This window comes from Rattus norvegicus, chromosome 1 (assembly GCF_036323735.1).
Source record: "Rattus norvegicus strain BN/NHsdMcwi chromosome 1, GRCr8, whole genome shotgun sequence".
Classification (NCBI taxonomy): Eukaryota; Metazoa; Chordata; class Mammalia; order Rodentia; family Muridae; genus Rattus; species Rattus norvegicus.
This window is the reverse complement of record NC_086019.1, coordinates 241850184-241869493: the sequence shown is the minus strand read 5'-3', so window position 1 is coordinate 241869493 and position 19310 is coordinate 241850184. Positions and strand designations below refer to the sequence as shown.

At 38.8% G+C, this 19310-nt stretch overlaps 1 protein-coding gene across 6 annotated transcripts in view; it reads right to left on the bottom strand.

Moving 5' to 3' along the window:
- Positions 1-19310, bottom strand: part of Kif20b (kinesin family member 20B) — a 55554-nt gene that overhangs the window by 26958 nt on the left and 9286 nt on the right. For 3 of the 6 annotated variants that reach the window (XM_006231281.4, XM_006231283.4, XM_006231286.2), the window contains 12 exons: positions 16167-16203; positions 15513-15737; positions 14894-15005; positions 13797-13868; positions 13566-13712; positions 12663-12825; positions 11650-11937; positions 10465-10604; positions 10168-10309; positions 8931-9159; positions 5806-5840; positions 963-1104 (listed from right to left, as the gene is read on the bottom strand). In XM_006231281.4, coding sequence (XP_006231343.1) covers positions 963-1104; positions 5806-5840; positions 8931-9159; positions 10168-10309; positions 10465-10604; positions 11650-11937; positions 12663-12825; positions 13566-13712; positions 13797-13868; positions 14894-15005; positions 15513-15737; positions 16167-16203 — 1732 coding nt within the window. Of the gene's footprint in view, positions 1-962; positions 1105-2140; positions 2175-4027; positions 4071-5068; positions 5106-5805; positions 5841-8930; positions 9160-10167; positions 10310-10464; positions 10605-11649; positions 11938-12662; positions 12826-13565; positions 13713-13796; positions 13869-14893; positions 15006-15512; positions 15738-16166; positions 16204-19310 lie in introns of all 6 variants that reach the window. The other 3 variants (XM_006231284.4, XM_006231285.4, NM_001107609.2) reach the window with 2 other exon arrangements.

Below are 19310 nucleotides of genomic sequence, written 5' to 3'. Positions count from 1 at the left end.
CCAGTACCCAGATGGTGGCTCACAACCATCGCTAACTGCAGCTTCAGTGGATCTGTTGCCTTCTTCTGACCACTAAGGGGCACTAGGCACACACATGGTACGCACGAATATATGCAGGGATGCTCACAGACATAAAAATAAATGCATCTTTAAAACAACTTATTTTTAAAAACATATAATTTATGTTGCCTTTTTAAAAAGAGGTAAAACATTTGGTAGCGCCTCATTTGGCCTTGGTACAGCCTCTCCATTTATCTTTTTATTTGGTTTTTACCGTTCTGTTGATAGTTTGATATGGAGCCCAGGAAGGCCTCAAACCCACACAGATACAGGCCTGAACATAGGGTCACAGGCACATACAACATCCAGCTGCTAATCCCTCCTTCCTAAAAGCTGCTGGGCAGATTTTCAAAGTTTTCCTATATTTGCAATTGACACTTTTTGTTAATGATTTCTTAGTTTACTCTAAACAGGCTAGCAACTCTACAATCTTAAAGATCTGCCCTTATCTTTTAACAAATTTGATCATTTTTAAGTACTTCAAAAGCATTTTCATTTTACAGTATTTTTCAAGAGACTTTCTTCTGGGATTTTAATACAGCTCAAGTACAGGTTTGTTAGTAATATTTTGCCCAGTCTATCAACTATTCTCTATTTGTCCAAATGCATAAAAAATGAAGAGTGAAAAAAAAATGAATACAGACTTTGGCAAAACCACAACCCTTTTGTGAAAGTGACTTCTACCTATTAAAAGCACAGAATGAAATATGAAGCAGGGAATGACAAAAGCTCAGCACCTAAACCTTGCTGACTGCACATAAGATGATTCTACACACACAGATCCCTGACAGGTGAGTGCATGCTAACAAACCCTCGTGGTGCTTAGGCCTTCCTAAAGCCTGCTCTTGGTCAGGTCACTTCCTGCTTACAAGACACCCTGCAGGTAGCTGAACAGCCAGTACCTTTCTTTGCTGGTGGTTCACCAAGCTGAAGTCCATCTTCATTTAATCTTTTCCTTTCTGAATGTGTCTGGGTTCTACTCTTCTTGGGCATTTCAGTTGTTTCATTACCAGTGGACTTATTGCTGATTAAAGATGTATCAACCTAAAACAAAACAATTCATGAGGAGAGCTACACACACAGGAACTTCCCACATTACTTCTCATCAGTTTGCTCTCAAATTCTGAAATACTTTGCGCACTGTTTACATCGCACCCTAAAATATCTGGAGTCTCTGGCAGCAGAAAGCAGTTACACAGACATCACTGTGCTTCAGCTGTGATGAGAACGCTTATGTTGCAACTACTCGGGAGAATTCTGTGGAAGATGCTCCAGCAGACAAGCTCAAGACCAGCTGACCAACACAGTGATAGCCTGTCTTTAGAAAATCAAAAGCTTAAACTAAATAGTAAGGCGTGCTTTGAAATAAAATACGAACGAAGTATCACATACATACATTTTTATTAATCTAGTTCCAATAACTTATCATAGTAATTAGTAGACAGTAGATAGTGGGTTTGGCCTGAAAGAAATCACTTTTGGTTTCTCATGCTGATGCCCTTACCTTATTAAAAGGAGCTATTTCCCTCAGAACAGATAAGTCAGAACAACATGTAAAATATTTAAAGAATATTTATGAAGTGTAATACAGAGAACTACCTCTGGCCATATATCAAAAATTAAGGCCCATCCAGCATGGAGTATGCCTCAGTAACAGGATGTTTGCCATTATATGTGTGAGGTTCGGCGTTGTAGAATTTAAAATATAGTAACGTATCATGTTCAGATAATTCAGAGAGTGATGGTTGGTACTGAATACCTTTCTGTCAAAAAACAAAGAGTCTGATCAGTAACCATGAGATGTCACTCTTGCATGTTACGATCACTAAAAACATGTATGTATGAGTGTTTCGACTCCATGTACGTTTGTGCACCACATGACTGACTGGTGCTGGCAAAGGTCAGAAGGTATCAAGATCTCCTGGAAGTTGAGTTATTCATGGCTGTGAGCTGCCATGTGGGTACTGGGCAGCAAGCTGGGACCTTCTGCAAGAACAAGTTGTCTTTACCACTGAGCCAACATTCCAGGACCCTAAAAAAGCATTTTAAAGAAAAGAGGAACACTTAGCTAATAGTTTACTTTACATGTTACGGTATTTTCCTGCTTTATATCCCTGTAATAGAAAATAATTCAAAGATGTTCTAATTTAGAAAAAGGATTCATGCTAACAAGTGAGCTAAGCAAACTCTTGTCACAAGCCTGAAAGCCTAAGTTTGATCTCTGAGGCCCATGGGTAGAGGAGCAGAACTGACTCTCCTGCATGTTGTCCTCTGATCTCTGCATTTATATCTTTGAAGACAACAAGCACGTGCCATGTTGTTAAGAATTAAAGGACAGGGGTTGGGGATTTGGCTCAGTGGCAGAGCGCTTGCCTAGGAAGCGCAAGGCCCTGGGTTCGGTCCCCAGCTCTGGAAAAAAAAAAAAAGAACCAAAAAAAAAAAAAAAAAAAAAAAAAAAAAAAAAAAGAAGAATTAAAGGACAGATGTATAATCTTCACCTAGACCATCTGAATAGGAAATTTGATGCTAAAAATCACCAGACTCTCAAGGCCATAGTATATAACTTTCTAAAGAAAACATCCTTGTAATAAACACATGAAAAACAGCGATTTTATTCTATTTAATTTCATGTTTTGGTCCCATGAACTCAGTACCAACCACCATTATCTGAATGTATCCAAATTCCTATATCCTCAGAATCCCTTCCAACTAGCCCAGGTTAAAACGTACAGTGTGCTGGCTAGATTTTAATGTCAACTTAATATATGCTACAATCATTTTGGGAGAGAAAGTTCAATTGAAATAATGTCCCCGCAGACTGTCCACTGGGCAAACCTGTGAGGCATTTCCTTGCTCAATGATTGATGTAATAGGCCCTATCTCAAAGAGGCCGTTGCCATCGCCCCTTGGCAGGTGATCCTGGGTTGTATAAGAAATCAGGCTGAGGAAGCTGCTGAGGAGCCAATGAGCAACTCTCCTCCACAGACTCTGCATCAGTTCCTGCCATCCCTCCCTTGGTCCTTTGGTGATAAACTATAATATGAAAATGAAAGCTGAAATAAATTCTTTCCTCCCCATGTTGCTGTTGGTCATGGTATTTTATCACACCAGCAGAAACCCTAAGACATCCAGTGTTTATGTGCTATTAGTTTTCTATTAGTTTCCTTCTCACATATAGCGCATACTTAAGACATCATGTTTTAAAGATGAGAGTCGAATGCCCTCTTTTATACATTTTCAAGAGTTTAGATCTGTACAACTAAATAAACTGAACTTGGTGGCAGGCGAAAGTAACTCTCCTTTCTTATGTAAACTACTTTTGGATGATGCATATGCAATTTTAAAATATCAGTCTGAACCAAAATTTAAACATCACTAATTAAAACACTTTATAAAGTTAAATTTTAAAATACCTTAAAATGTTTTTCATACATTAGATGACAATTTATTGACAGTGCCACTGAAATTTATCGACAGTGCCACTCCTTTAATTCTACCGCAGAACTCTTAAATTCTCCAGTCTATAAACTTTATGCTTTCAGAGGCAGCAACTCACTATGTAGTTTGATTGCCCTGGAACTCATGTAGACGAGGCTGGCCTCAAACTCAAGAGACCAGCCTTTGCCTTCTCAGTGCTAGAACTAAAGGAATGTATCTTAAAAACCAGCATACAAGGGTTGGGGATTTGGCTCAGTGGTAGAGCACTTGCCTAGCAAGCGCAAGGCCCTGGATTCGGTCCCCAGCTCCGAAAAAAAAGGAAAAAAATACAGAACTATTTCCTTTAAAAAGAAAATGGCAATGATTGGAAAATATATTTGGAGAAAACTAGAATGTAAACAGTGATGCAGCATTGGAATATTTTTCAATTCTGAAAAAAAATAACCAATAGCAACACATTACCTAGTATGATCATACATTTTTACTATTGCTACTTTTATAGGCAGGGTCTCAGATAGCCTAGGCTAACTGGATATTATTGATTCTCCCGCCTTCACCTCCAAGTACTGAAACTATAAGCATGTACCACCATACCTCACACAATATTACATTTGCTTTAAACAAAATGTTAGTGAGGCATGAGAGTTTGTGTTTTTAACCCTAGCATGAGAAAGGCTAAGCCAAGACAGCTGCCATAAATCTGAGTTCAATCTAGGCCACCACTCTGAGGTCCTGACTTTAAAAACTAGATAGGTAGACAAAATTTTAGAGAGTGGTAACCAGTACAATAGATTAGTTAAGAAGAAACCAGAACACCCAGACCAGTCTTCCTAGGTTTAAATCTTTGCTCCTGACCTTCAACTATGTCATCCTACACAAGTCATTTAGTTCTAGGAAAAAAAACTGGCACAATGGTATAAGTCTATTTCAGTAATTGAAGATGAAGACATAATGTCCAAGTCCTAGGCTACATGGCAAATTAGAGAGCATTTTGAGCTACAGAAGACCCAATATTAAAAGGATAAGGAATAAACTACATTGTATCATGAAATTGTTATTTAAATGAGTTAATATAAAAAACAGCTAAAAGAGTGCCTGGGAAAGTATATATACATATATACATGTATATACATGTGTTTATATGTACATGCACATGTATATACATATATACATAAGAATGTATGTATACACACACACATGTATGTTATCTTCTGTTCTTTCCTTTTTCCTCTTGAATTAGAAGAAACATTGTATGAGGGCTTTATTTTCAATTTTAGATCATTTAATATCCTTTTAAACTAGAACTACTTTCTAGTTTAGAAAGTAATTGTGTAAATTTGCTATAATGTACACTGTTTTGACTATTTCTTCAAATATTAGCCACATCTGATCAGAACTTAAAATGTTTTGCTATTTAAAAGCATAACTAAGTTAAAATCAGAAGACAGACATAACTAAGTTAAAATCAGAAGAGACAGGAAAACTGAGGAGTTCTGAGCATTAAACTCACTCCGTCCACACATACTTACAATCTCGTCTTTGAACCTTTAAGCACCAAATCCACCTGGACCCAGCTTGGTAACTATCTGACCTGAAGTTAACAAGCTCTGCCCATCCAGCAGAATCAGCCTCTGCTCCAAGTCTACAGTGCTTGGTCCACCCCACATATAAAACCACTAGGCAATTTATAAACACTGGTTAATGCAGCAAATCAACATAACACACTACTAAGAGAATATAATCTAGCATGTAGTGACAGAATTAATTCAAGATTATTTAATAAGACCAAAGGTATAATCCCATTTTTAGAACTTTTAAAGAATGGAAGTTCTACATATGCATAAATCAAAAAGTTTGAAGAAAGTCTCTACGACCGTCACTGAGAAGCAGTATACAGGTGACGGCAGTGCTGAGTGGCTTTTAGACATTTACTTTTACTTGCAATTGACTGTGCATGTGTATAGGTATGTCAGGGAGAAAGATCTGTGGATGTGTATGAAAGTGAGGAAGAGGTGTGTGCACTCGCGTGTGTGCGTATACGAGCACATAAGGACAGGTGCCCTCTGCGGCCAGATGCTGAGTCCTGTAGACCCTGAGTTATGTGCAGTCTATGAGCCATCTGACGGAGGTGCTGCCAACTGGATGTGGCTCGCTGTGAACTGGTGGACCCACCTGTCCAGCCCCAGCCTCTGCATTCTTCACAGTACCTTCATTTATAGCGCTTTTCAAAATATTTTAAAATAAGCATACAGACATAATTCATTCCACCTCATTTGTCTTATCAAGACAAAGTAAAGTTTAAATTACCTTACTTGATGTCTTGAGTGCCTGAACCAGAGAGTCTGTAAAGATAAAGAACATGTATAAGAAAAAAGCTAAGCGTCTAACAACAGAAAGAACCCCACGTTAAACATAGGCTATCAAATAACATGAAATTCAGAAAAAGACCTTTGTCCATGCTTATATTAAACTACAAAATGATGTTTCAGAAAGTCACTTTCAAAATTTGGAGCAAACTGACAGGCACAGGCTAAAAAGTAGAAACACGGTAGACACACAGAACAAATAGGTAGCGCTTGACTGGTCCACTTCACAAGACACCTTGCTATCTTCTATCTCTCTTCTTTCTCACATAAAGGATGGAAGGCCTCACCTCTCTTAAAACCCAAACGCCACTATGCATGCATGCATGCATTCGTGCATGCGTGCCTGTGTGATTTCCTCCTTAAAGGTCAAATGAAGTATCAATTCAAAAGGCTATTTTAAACCATTCCACAGACATGACCCTCTCCTCAATTATTTTATGAAAAGCTTTCACAAAAAATATAAATAAACAAATTTAACTGCTTTACAACTCTATGCTTTCTTATAAAGACTCTTGTTTTATCTCTGGGTTGCTTCTGTTTATTTGCTCTCATTTTAAGAAGTTTTTCCTAATAACAAACACTCCTTTAGCTATTGTATTTGTGTATGTGCACACCTATCTAAATATGGGGGTCATGTACTCATGTGTACTTGTAGAGGACAGAGGTCAACCTCAAATGTCCTTCCTTAAGCACTGCCCACCTTTCTCCTGTGAGCCACAGTGTCTATCTGAGCTTGTGCTTAATTAAGCAAGGTTGGCTAGTCATCAAGTTCCAAGAGTTGTCTCTGTCCATGTCCCTAGCACTGGGATTACAAACACATGCCACCATGTCTAGCTTGTTCTGTACAGTCTGGGGACTCAAACTCAGGTCTTACTACATGGCACCAACTTTATTGAGCCATCTGCCCAGTTTTAAAAATAATGAATTCACAGTAGTAAATCACAAAACAAATGGTAAATATAATGAGCTTTGCTATGTAGCTGAAAGCATTTTCTGGTCACTACGCGTGATGGTTTGCATATGCTCGGCCCAGGGAGTGGCAGGATTAGAAGGTGTGGCCTTGTTGGAGTAGCTGTGTCACTGTGGGTTTGGGCTTTAAGACTCTCATCCTAGCTGCCTGGAAGTCAGTATTCTGCTAGCAGCCTTCAGATGAATGGAGAACTCTCAGCTCTGCCTGCACCATGCCCGCCTGGATGCTGCCATGTTTGGCCCTTGATAAGAAGGGACTGAGCCTCGGAACCTGTAAGCCAGCCCCAACTAAATGACACCAGGAAGTGAAGTGGAGCTGAATCCCATTGAATTAAGACAGTAATGACCTCATAGCAAGACTCCTCTCAGCTAAATTTAGATCCAGCCATGGTGGTACACACCACCTTTAATCCCACGAGATTAAAGCCAAGCAGATCTCTGAGTTGAAGTCTAGCCTGGGACAGAGCAAGGTCTAGGTGAAGAAAGCTTAAATCCAGGCATGATGGTACACACCTTTAATCCCAGAAGACAGGCATGCAGATCTGAGTTCAAGGTCAATCTACAGAGCAAGATCCAGGACAGTGGAGCTGAGGTAGTGAGGGAGTAGGAAAAGAGGAAGCTGGTGATAAGGTAATAGAACAAGGGGGTCATGTTACAGCTCCTGCAAGCATCAGAACTGGCATCTTTAGCCATGTGTCTCTGGATTTACAGTGAAGAGAAGGAGACTAGTGGGACAATTAAGAAGAAATCAGCATCACTGATTTGAAATGTTCTAGGAAGTCTTTACTGAGATCACAAAAAAAGCTGTGTCCCAGAGATAGCCAAGGTTGTACCTCGTGCTGCAGCTGAACTTGGTAATGTGTAAGGATCACCCACGTGGTACTGGTTTTGAAGGGATGAAGGGGTCATGAAGAGCAACTGAGGCTTGGCACTGTGAAAAGCCATAGAAGGCCAGTGGTAAAAGTGCAGCCTGCATTACAATTGATGGCCCAGGACTGAAGGGGTCATGCAAAGGACTTGAGGCATGACACCATGAAGAAAAGCCTATGAGAGGCTATTGGTGAAACCTAGTTGCAGTAGAAGACCCCAGCGTATTGGAGATGCCAGTACCATGGGATGATCACCAAGAACAGCAGCAGCAGTGGAGTGGATCAACCTGAGCTTTGAGTGCTACAGAGGGCAGAGCTGGAGAAGTGATGCAAGTCCTTTGGAGGATCCCACACATAGAAACAAGAAGCTGTAATACTGAAGTTGCCTTGGTGACCCCAAGATTTTCGAGATGCCAGAGCCACAGGATATCTGCCGAGGAAAGCTGCCAACAGGGAGTGGAACCAGCCCAGGAGAAAGAACTCTGTTGCAGTGAACAAAGATGAAAACAGAGTTGGAAATTTGAAGACCACTTTGTCATCAGACATGGAGATGTAGAGTTTGGAGCTGGTTTCCTGTCTTGATTTGGGGACTACAGTTAAGTGACTGGATGGACATCAGAAGAAACTTTAAACTTTGGACGTTTTAACATTGTTGAAACTGCTACAGACTATGGGGACATTTGAAGTTGGACTAGATGTATTTTCCTTTATGCTATGTTTATACCCACAGACTCATGTGTTTGAACAAGCCTATGGGCCAGGGAGTGGGATGTGGTGGTTTCTATATGCTCAGCCCAGGGAGTGGCAGGATTAGAAGGTGTGGTCTTGTGGGAGAAGATGTGTCACTGTAGGTGTGGGCTTTAATACCCTCATCCAAGCTGCCTGGAACTCGGTCTTCTGCTAGCAGCCTTCAGATGAAGATGTAGAGCTCTCAGCTCCTCCTGCACCATGCCTGCCTGGATGCTGCCACGCTCCCACCTTGATGATACTGGACTGAACCTCTGAACCCGTAAGCCAGCCCCAATTAAATGTTGTCTTTTAGAAGAACTGCCTTAGTCATGGTGTCTGTTCACAGCAGTAAAACTCTAAAACACTACAGTTAAAAAGTGGCCCAAATCTCTATACTCACCAACAGCCTACAGTTAAAAAGTGGCCCAAATCTCTATACTCACCAACAGCTTTTTATGTATTCATAAAACCCAAATAAGTGTAAAATACATGCACTTACCACTCTCTTTATTTTTTAGCTCTTCTTGGGCTTTAATTAATTCTTCTTTAGTTTCAGCTAATTCTGCTTTAACTTGATTATACTTTAGCTGCAAACAAGCAATAGCCTCCTGGGGATCAACAAGAGATGTAATATACAAATGAGCAAGTTCGGCCTGTTTCTTAATATCAGTGACATCATCTTCAAGAGAATCAAAAATATCTTCAACTCCTACATAATTATGAGATTCCTAGGAATAACAAAAATCACATGTCTAACATTAACAGTGGACTTCACTACATGAGGACATAACCTTAAGGATTCTTTAAATTACATGACACCACCCCCCCATCACAATTATACAAACTTTTGTGTCTTAATTTTCATTTTCTAAAAAACATAGAATACAAAGCTATTTCCTCTGGAATATATCATAAATCTTATACTCTCTTCACAGAGCAATCTGATCACCTAACTCACATATGGAGGCTTATGTGGCATTCCTCCATTTCATACCTACGTCCACATTCCAAACCCTGTCACATCACACCAGGATGCAGTGGCAGAGAGCCCAGAGCTGTGGCCAGGGCATCCCGTGGTTGAGAGACAAAGCACAGCACACACTCAGAGAGAACTCAAGCGATCCCTTGGAAAAGCTCATCAGCTTCCCTGGGAGCAGCAATGCTACCAACTTCCCCTGAGTTACTTTCTAACAAAGGCAGGCCTTTTCATAAGTGAGTGTTTCTGTTTTCATCGATCAATTAAGTAAGGACCCTTTACAGGCTCCTTTACATCTTTAATTTTCCATCATAAATTTTAAGACATTTCTGAAAGAAGTATTCTTTAAGCCAACAAAAATGACTGTTACTGCCTACAAGCAATACAACAACTTAAAAAACCCTGAAATGGAAACAAATGCCACAAAAATGTGGTTCTAAAAACATTCATTCTGTTTAAACTATCTGTATATCTAACAAAGTGACACACTACTGTCATCTCAGTACTCAGGAAGCCAGGGCAGGACAAATGGAGTTCCAGACAGCATGGGCTATATATGAGCGTCTGTCTCAGAAATACAATCCAAAAATTCCCATTTACTAATTCTCAATAATGCAGGCCTCACCACAATAAAGACAAAAAGTACTATTTTAATTTTAAACAGTTATATATTCTAACTTTAGCATTTCTCATCATTGATGTTGGGTATTAAATTCTAGTACCAAAATCCTCATTATTTTTAATATTTTCAATGACATACTTCAGTTTCAAGTTCCATGGTACAAAATCTGCTTGCTGGTTCATCTTGACTCTCACCAGGTTTTCCAACCAAATCTTTGAAAATTGCTAAGCGACGTTCAGCATTTTCTTCTAATATCTCCCGTTCATGAAGAAGTGTTTCCCTTTAAAACAAAGTAATTCCATTAAGAGAGAAGTTTAATCATATGCAACATCTTTTGTATAGTCACTACTTTCAAAAATCACATAATATAAATTAAGAAATAGCTATTAAATAAATAAATCTCAATTCTTGCCACATCATGAAGAAATAACTTACTTAAAATCAGCTTCCCTTTGGCTCCAATACTGAGTGAATTCCTGTGTCACTTCTTCTCGGATTTTAAATTCCAATGTTAACTTTTCTTTTTTTTCATTTATTAGTCTTTTTTTCAAGTTTTCTATTAAATCCAACAGTTTCTAAAATAAGCACAAATACTTCATAGAAAAAAGGAAATCCCAAGAAAAATATTATCAGACTGCTCAAAGATAGCTATTATAATTTAGTCAATTATATTATCCTTTTTAATGCTACCGATAGTTTAGCAAAAAAGAGTCCTTAACCTGAAAATCCAAGTGGGACTCTCCACATTTTAGAACAGACCTACCCAAGAAGAGTCTTTATCTTAAGGACAGACCTACAAAGGATGTTTCACTGTCTGGCAAACAAACTACTGTAAAAACACAGACACTTATCTTCCACTAAGAACTGCTTAGTAGTCATTTTTTTTTCATTTCCTTGAGATTGATAGCACCACATTTCATACCCAGAGAACATAAATGGTAGAGGTTGGATTGAAATGTACTATTCACTGGGCATGGTAACCCAAGACTGTAATCTCAACACTCAGAAGAAAAGGGCAGGTGATCTGTGAATTCCAGGCCTGTTAGGGAAAGGAATATGACCCAGAAGATAACATTCTTGCTATACAAGCCTGAGGACAGGAGTTCAAGAGTTCAGACACGTGCATGAGGTCCCTTGAAGCCATATCTACTACTTACTGTTACCTCCTTGTATGAGAAATGGATTAAACTTCTATGCCCATGGTAAAAAAAAAAAAGAGTTTGAATACCACCCCCACCCAACAATCTCTCTCTCTCTCTCACACACACACACACACACACACACACTGACACTGACCTCTGACTTCTACATGCACATACTCACATGATCACTTACACACACACACACACACACATACACTCTCTCTCACACACACACACTCTCTCTCTCTCTCTCTCACACACACACACACACACACACATGACACTGACCTCTGACTTCTACATGCACATACTCACATGTGTCACATGATCACTTACACACACACACACACACTCTCACTCTCTCTCTCTCTCTCTCTCTCTCTCTCTCTCTCTCTCTCTCTCTCTCTCTCTAAGAGAGGGCATCAAGAATGATGTCTAACTTCAAAACAACCGAGCCAAGCAGGGTCCTTAATGCTACCTTGTTCTTCCCGTGACCTGCGCAGACTCCGCCTTCCTCTAACGGCTTATCACTATCTTCATCTGTAAGTTCAGTTTCCATGTTTTGTGTTTCTTCATTTTCTTCTAAGTCCTCGACCAAATCTTCATTTTCAACCACATCTTCCAGACTATTTTCCCATGAAACAGTTTTTCTTTTTACATTTAGTATTTTATTATCCAAATTACTGCCTAGGGATACATCTTGTAAAGATTTGGTAGACCCAAACGATTTCTCTTGAGAAGAACTTAAAGTATCTGGAACATAGACCTGTTAAAATATCCAACATGGCTTTTACAAGAGAAAAGGAAGAAAACTTTTTATTTTGAGAGTTTCTCACCAGATAGCATCAGCCTACCTGGAACTTATCTGCCTCTGCCTGCAGGTGCTAGGGTTAACAGTGTGAGCCGAACTTTCTAAAGTAAGTCAGATGACAATTTCAATACTAAAGCCAGGCAAAGATTTAAACAAGGAATTAGCATCACTAAATGAACCTTATGGTAAGAAATGTCTACTTTGCATGCAACCTGTAGGCAGACACACCTTTCTATGCTTTCTGTATTGTCTGACAGAGACAGCCATCACTCATAAGCAAATGAGCAGCAGAGTGAACAATTCATCCCATAATTACCATGAATCCATAGTCTATCACTAATACTAATAGCAAAGGTCATTTTACTCCTTTCAGGGACAAAGTTCAAATTTTCATGTTTTTATAATTAGTTCAACAATTACAATTTCATTTTCAAGTATTTCCTAGTCTTAGAGTAACAGACACAAAATTTATTTCACAGAACCATTACCCAGGCATGGTGGCACACAGCTGCAGTTTCACAGTGAACAAGCAAAGGCATGGGGGATTTCTGTAATTGCTAGGTCAGGCTAGGCTACGGGGAAAAAAAAGCAAACAAATCCCAAACACTAGCTCTTCCAAGACAAGCAGTGAGGGCTCTATGAGATGTTCATACATTTAGCACAGATCTAAATACACTCACCTTTTGTGCAACAGTTGAGAACTTCAGTACATTGAGTGTCTCATCATAGGCAGAACAACACTGACTAATATTGATGATCATACATATTTTCCCCTTTCCAGTAAAAAAGCTTTGGAAATAGTGGGTCAGTTTACTTTCTCGAAAAGGCACATGTTGTTGAATCCTACAGGAAATTTTGAAAACACAGCAAGTTAAAATACATTTCATGTAGGGTTATGAATATGGCTCAGTATGAGAGCTCTTGCCTAATATGAGCCAGGCCCCAGTGCTGACTTTCAATACTACAGAAATAAATACGCTCCCTTGAAGTTGTGTTGCTAATAAAATTTGGTTAACTCAACTGTATTCCCCAAAATAGAGTAATTTTACAGCCCAAACTATAAAATTGCTTGACTAACGTTGTGAAGCTAATTAATCTATTATTTAATCAGCCTAAAAAGATAATTAATGCAGAAGCAAGCCTATCACATCTACAAGAATGCACAAAATATATTACTTAAGAATACCATAGTTTCAAGGCTGGTATGAAGTTCAGCTGACAGAGTGGTTACCTAGCACACATAAGGTCCTGAGTTCAATCTCAAGCACCCCATGAAGAGGCATGATGGTGGTGCACATCTGTAATCCCACTTGAGAGGTGGAAGAAGGACTACAAGCTCGGGGTCATCCTTAGTACATACTGAGTTCAAGGCCACCCTGGGCTACATGAGACCCTGACTTACACACACACACACACACACACACACACACACACACACACACACACACACAGAAGTTTGAGATGCAAAAACAACATCACAGAGATCTTCTTGAGAGAGAGAGAGAAAATGCATGCATTTTTAGAAAGTACTTTGTAAAGAAAGCAAAGGTAACGATTTTGATATGTGTACTAACAACACTTACTTGGACTTGTCACTGTTCTTCAGAACACTGATGCACTTTCCCAGAGTCAGTAAAGAAGTGTTGATATTCCCAGCCTCTCTTAGCCTTTCTCCTTCGCTTTGCGTCTTCATGCTTCGTTCTGAACCAGCGAGATCACATAGCGACAATCTAAACCAACCCCCCAAAAAAGGTTACTGTAAAACTTCTCAAAATGTTTCAAAATAACTACAATTTAAAAAATGTTCAACTTACTCACTAACTCGTGTTACACGAGGTATTTCCGAGTCTTCTATCTGTAATATTCTAATAGTGAATATGCTGTGACTAAAGAGAGAGGACACAGAGACCAAGTATTAGCATCCCACTCTGCCAGAGACAAGCTCTAAACTGCACCTCTTCACACCAGTTTCCCTGTCATCCGCCACAGATACGCTGCTGCACCTCCCTGCCAGACACGTCAACCCCACACACCACTCCCAGCTACACCCACCAACCAGCTCGCATCAAGTCAGCACTCGCCCAAATCCCCCAAACCTTCCCCTCTTGACACTCCAATTTCTATAAATTATTAATAAAATCATGTGTAATAAGATTCAATACGCAGCTACTCCTGGGGATAAATCAAACAGATCTAAAGTTCAAGGCAGCCTGGGCTACTGAATGGGAGGGACCCTGTTTCAAAATAAAAAGTAAACCGATGGCTGGAGATGGATGTAGGTGAAGAATGCGTGCCTAGTGCGTGTGAGACCTGGACTCCGCCTCCAGCACTCCAGGAACAAACAGGACTGTCCTGGCAGAGGCCATACTATTAGTGAAGTCGCTGGCATATATAGATAGCTACATTCTTTGAAAAAATACCTAAAGCAAAGCATAAATCTGCCCCATACACACTACTGTACATGACATTATCACACCATGTCCATATCAATGTAGAGACAGGGCATTTCCTTAAGAGAAAGAATTTATGCATTTCACTGATAAAGTTTACTGTGTCTCCTACCTCCAAACCCCACTCATCAAACATTCTTCCTTAACCCCCTGAGAGTACGGCCTGAATCATTTCCAAACAGTACATGTTAGGATAAGGCATAAAGAAAACGCCACCATGATAAGCAACTGGGAAAATGATCCAGGGCACTGACATTTACAGAAACATCCTGCATTTTAGAAAACCTAATTAATATCCCCACACAAGTCAACTGGTACTTTTATCTACAGGTAGTTTTCATGCCTACAAATTCACAGTACATTTCAGAGACCCTACTGGTCACATCCACCTAAAATTAGCTCTTACATTTGCACAGACGACTGTGCCGTCTCAGGAGTATACACAAGGGTTCAAGACTTACCTTCTGCTAGAAGCATTGTTCAGTTTTGTGAAGGCAACACTCTGATGCTTCACTCCTAGTTTTAAGAGTCTATATGCTTCTTTAGAATCAGATACCTGGATCCACTGCAGATCTTGACAAATAAATAAGATACGCATTAGTTTAGAAAATGTAACATTGTGTTCCAGTATAATCGTCACAAAGTATTCTCCTAGTAGCACATAGTCTTCCTTCTGGTCACACATCCTAGAGCACCAACTGAAGCTGTTCCTTATTCCACAGGACATGGAAACCTGGGCTATAAAGATACTTAGTACTTAAGTTCCGCAAGCACACATGAAGGACTAGCAACGTTGAACAGTTCCAAATACAAAGTAAAATACAAATACAAGGTAAATAGTGTAAACATTCTATCTCCAAGAATATAATTTACATTCAGGCAAATCAATCAGGCTAGACCCTCTTTTATTCAATTATAATAAACATAACAAAATATACTTCCAAAGCATAAACTCATTTTCTTTCGGTTAATAATGGATAAAAAATTAATTAAAAATTTTTCCCTTTTTATTCCCCATAACTATCACAAAACCTAACAGGCAACTTTGGAACACTAAAATTAAAATGGTCGTTAACATACCTTTTATAAAAGAATAGCCCTTTACATCTTGGGAAAGGCGTAGCATTTTTCTCTTTTGCAACTTAGAGGACACAGGAACAAACAAATCATAAATACTTTCATTGTAAATCTCAAAGAAAGAAACCCACACTGAATATTTTATATTATCCACATTGAGACTAGATTGTTCACAATTGTTCATGGTTTCTTCAAATTCTGGTATAGTCAAAGAGTTTGTTAAGCGTCCTATAACAATAAAAGGCATAAAATTAAGACCTTGGCTAAGTATGAAACAGAAATATATAGATCACGACTCCTAAAATCTTTAATCTCTTTACCATCTATCTCCATTGAAACATTTTAGGGATCAAACAAATGTCTGTGGCAATCAAAGCTTAGTTTCTTTTAATCATACTTTTGAAGAAAGAATCAAATACAAATTAATGCAACTTACCAAAAAAAATAAGAATAATTCTCTAATTCTAATTCTCAATATTAAAGTCAGAGTCAGAGAAAATACATGATACTAAGTGTAAATGAAACCTTACAGCTACTCACAGTTCATACAGCTTTGAAACATTTTGTAGGTACTACATGATCAAAAAAATCAACACTGTAAGTGATTCTGAAATTTCAAGACAAGCAAATGAACGTAAGTGAGAAAAAAATCCTTACCACAAAGAATGTCATAACTGTCATTATGTATGGTAACCTAAAAAGAAAGAGCAAAGTTTAAAAACACTTTTTGTTAAAAGCTAAATAACTAAGAGTTTAATCTCCAATCCAATTAAGCTACAAACTCATAACCTTTCAAATACTTAATTCATTGATTTCTACTTATACCTTTTTACCTAAACAATAATAAGAAATTTGGCAAAGTATCAAGTAAGAATACCTTGTTTTATATCTGCCAACCAGAAATAACTGCAAATATATAAATATGCCCATTTAATTATTTTCCCTACATTTAATTTATATTGTAATATGCTCTTATCTATAATTAAAAATTACATATAAAAGCTTGATAGATGTCTAATATAGTTGATATACAATGACTTGGTTTGGTTTGGTCTGGTTTTTTGAGGCAGGTTTTTATGAACCCCGGGATGGCTTCAAAGTTGCTAATATTATATACCACAGGATGCCCTTAAAATTCTGATCTGCCTGCCTCTACCTCTTAGTTGCCAAGACTACAGGTATATGAACCACGCCTAGTTTTATGCAGTGCTAGGGCATGAACATAGAGCTATGTGAATAGTAAACAAATACTAACAAAGAGCCACATCCCTACCCCTTAAACTTATTTTTATTTCTTTCGATTCCAATTTGTGCTATACATATACCTTTGGGTGTGGGGCTATCCACTTAAGCATGATTGACTGTTTATGGAACCCACTCTTAAAGAATACTGGTTTTCCTTCCCCAAAAGAGACATTAATTGTCCACAACTCCTCTGGTGGGGGCTCATGAACCCCCTTTCCCAATTGTGCTAATGTCTTGACTAGCTTAATCTTATTCAGGTATCCATTCTGATGTGAACCGATGAGTACAGAGGTCCTGTCCACCATGATGTGAACCGATGAGTACAGAGGTCCTGTCCACCATGATGTGAACTGGTGAGTACAGAGGTCCTGTCCACACTGATGTGAACTGGTGAGTACAGAGATCCTGTCTACACTGATGTGAACTGGTGAGTACAGAGGTCCTGTCCACACTGATGTGAACTGGTGAGTACAGAGGTCCTGTCCACACTGATGTGAACTGGTGAGTACAGAGGTCCTGTCCACACTGATGTGAACTGGTGAGTACAGAGGTCCTGTCATATCCAGAAGATATTACTTCTGGTCCTCTCCAAACTTTGGTGCTTATCATTTTTCTGTTCTCTCTTTCAAAATCGGTCCTGCTCTTTGGAGAGGAAGGTGTAATAGAGGTTTGTATTGTAGCTAAGCATTACACTGACACTTCCTCTCTGTTCTTTGACCAGCTGTAAGTATGAAATAGGATCTAGGATGGAGTCAAAACTGAACAGACAGCTCACTTGTTAAAGGCATTGGCTTCTGTTGCAGAGGACCCAGATTTGGTTCCCAGCACTATTATGGCTCATAACTACCTCTAATTCCACTTCTAAGAGATCCAAAGCTGCCTTCTAGCCTCTGTAGGCACCAGGCACGTACATGTTATACATACATACATACATACATACATACATACATACATACATACATATCCTCATACATAAAATAAAATAGAAGTCTTTAAAAGTATAGAGGTAAAGGAGGATCTCACTGTGTTCTCCAGGCTGCCACTAAATACCTGGACTCAAGAAATCCACCTGCCTCAGGATCTGGAATAACTTATAACTACAGGCACATGTTACCAGACCAAACTGATGATTACTCCTAAAGTCTTAAAGAGGAAAATCATTACTATTTTGAAAGTTCTAATTAAATCAAATTAATAGCTTTTAATCTTTAACAGTGAAAATATCTGAAAACTTAAAATCTAGAAAGACAGAAGATAAACTCATTTGAAGATTCTTTGAAACAAAGTATGATCTTCCATAAAACAGTCCCCTCCATAGCATACTATGTATTCATCTTTCTATTTATCAGTCTGTATTATGCTTTGAATATTCCCACTAAGGTTTATATCAAAAAGTAATCCCCATTGTGAATTAAGAGGTGATAGACTAGGCACAGTGGTTCCCTCCTTAATTTCAACACTGGCAGTTAGAAGCACGTCTTTGTGAGTTCAAAGCAAGCCTGGTCTACATAGCAAGTTCCAAGCCAGAGCTGCAGTGAGAGCCCGGTTTCAATTTTGAGGGGGGAAAAAAAGTGATTAAATCACAAGGGCTCTGGCCTCGTGGATTAATCCATTATTAATCAGTGGATTAATGGTTTATCTCAGAATCAGTGAGCTATAAAAATCTGTTTGGCTCTGTACCTGCCATGTGAGCACTAGATCACCTTGGGACTCTGTACTAAGTCCCCACCAACAAAAAGGCCCTCCCTAGCTGAAAATATTGATAACTTCCTGGATCCCGAATCAGTGAAATGGTTAAGAGGATATAGGTACTTGTTGCCAAGTCTGAAGCCCTAAGTGAGATAGATCCCCATGGCCCAAACAGTTGAGAAAAGAGACTTATCTAAGTTTTCCTACAACCTTGACAGAACCAGATACTGTGTTGTATACATATTTAATAAAAAGCAAAATATACAAAAGAGAAGCCAATGACAGTCTAGAAAAGTTATAAGCCATTACTAATGCATTTAAATCTTTTGTGTGTTTTGCTTGATTGGCCTGAGTGTCTCATACATGCTAGGCTAGCCTTCTACCACCACACAAAATCTCCAGCCCTTATGACTTATTTTAACAAATGAGTTCTTTAAAAATAAAACGAATAAATCAAATGGCAACAAACACCTGAAATTTCACAGGAAAAATTCTAAGGTACGCAATTACCTCGTTCATAAAGAAACAAAAACAAAAGCTGAACTGAGACCATCGTTTAGGCGTCTACCTACAGACTAGTAAATCAGTCTCAGGGCCAAGTAATCCCAACACCAGGGAGTTAGACAGGCAGACTGAGTCTAGGGCAAGCAAGGCTGTATAGTGAGATTGTGTCCATAAAAGGAAGAGAAACTGCTCACTCTTGAACTCAGTTTAGAGAAAGTAACAGGAAATATATTTGAAATGGAACATCTACTCACTGAAGCACTGACTATAGTAAGTTCACCAATATGAAATTAGTTTTTAACCTAATTTTTTTAGAGGAAATAAGTTGACCACACAAACTTAACTGTTAATAGACACAATGAC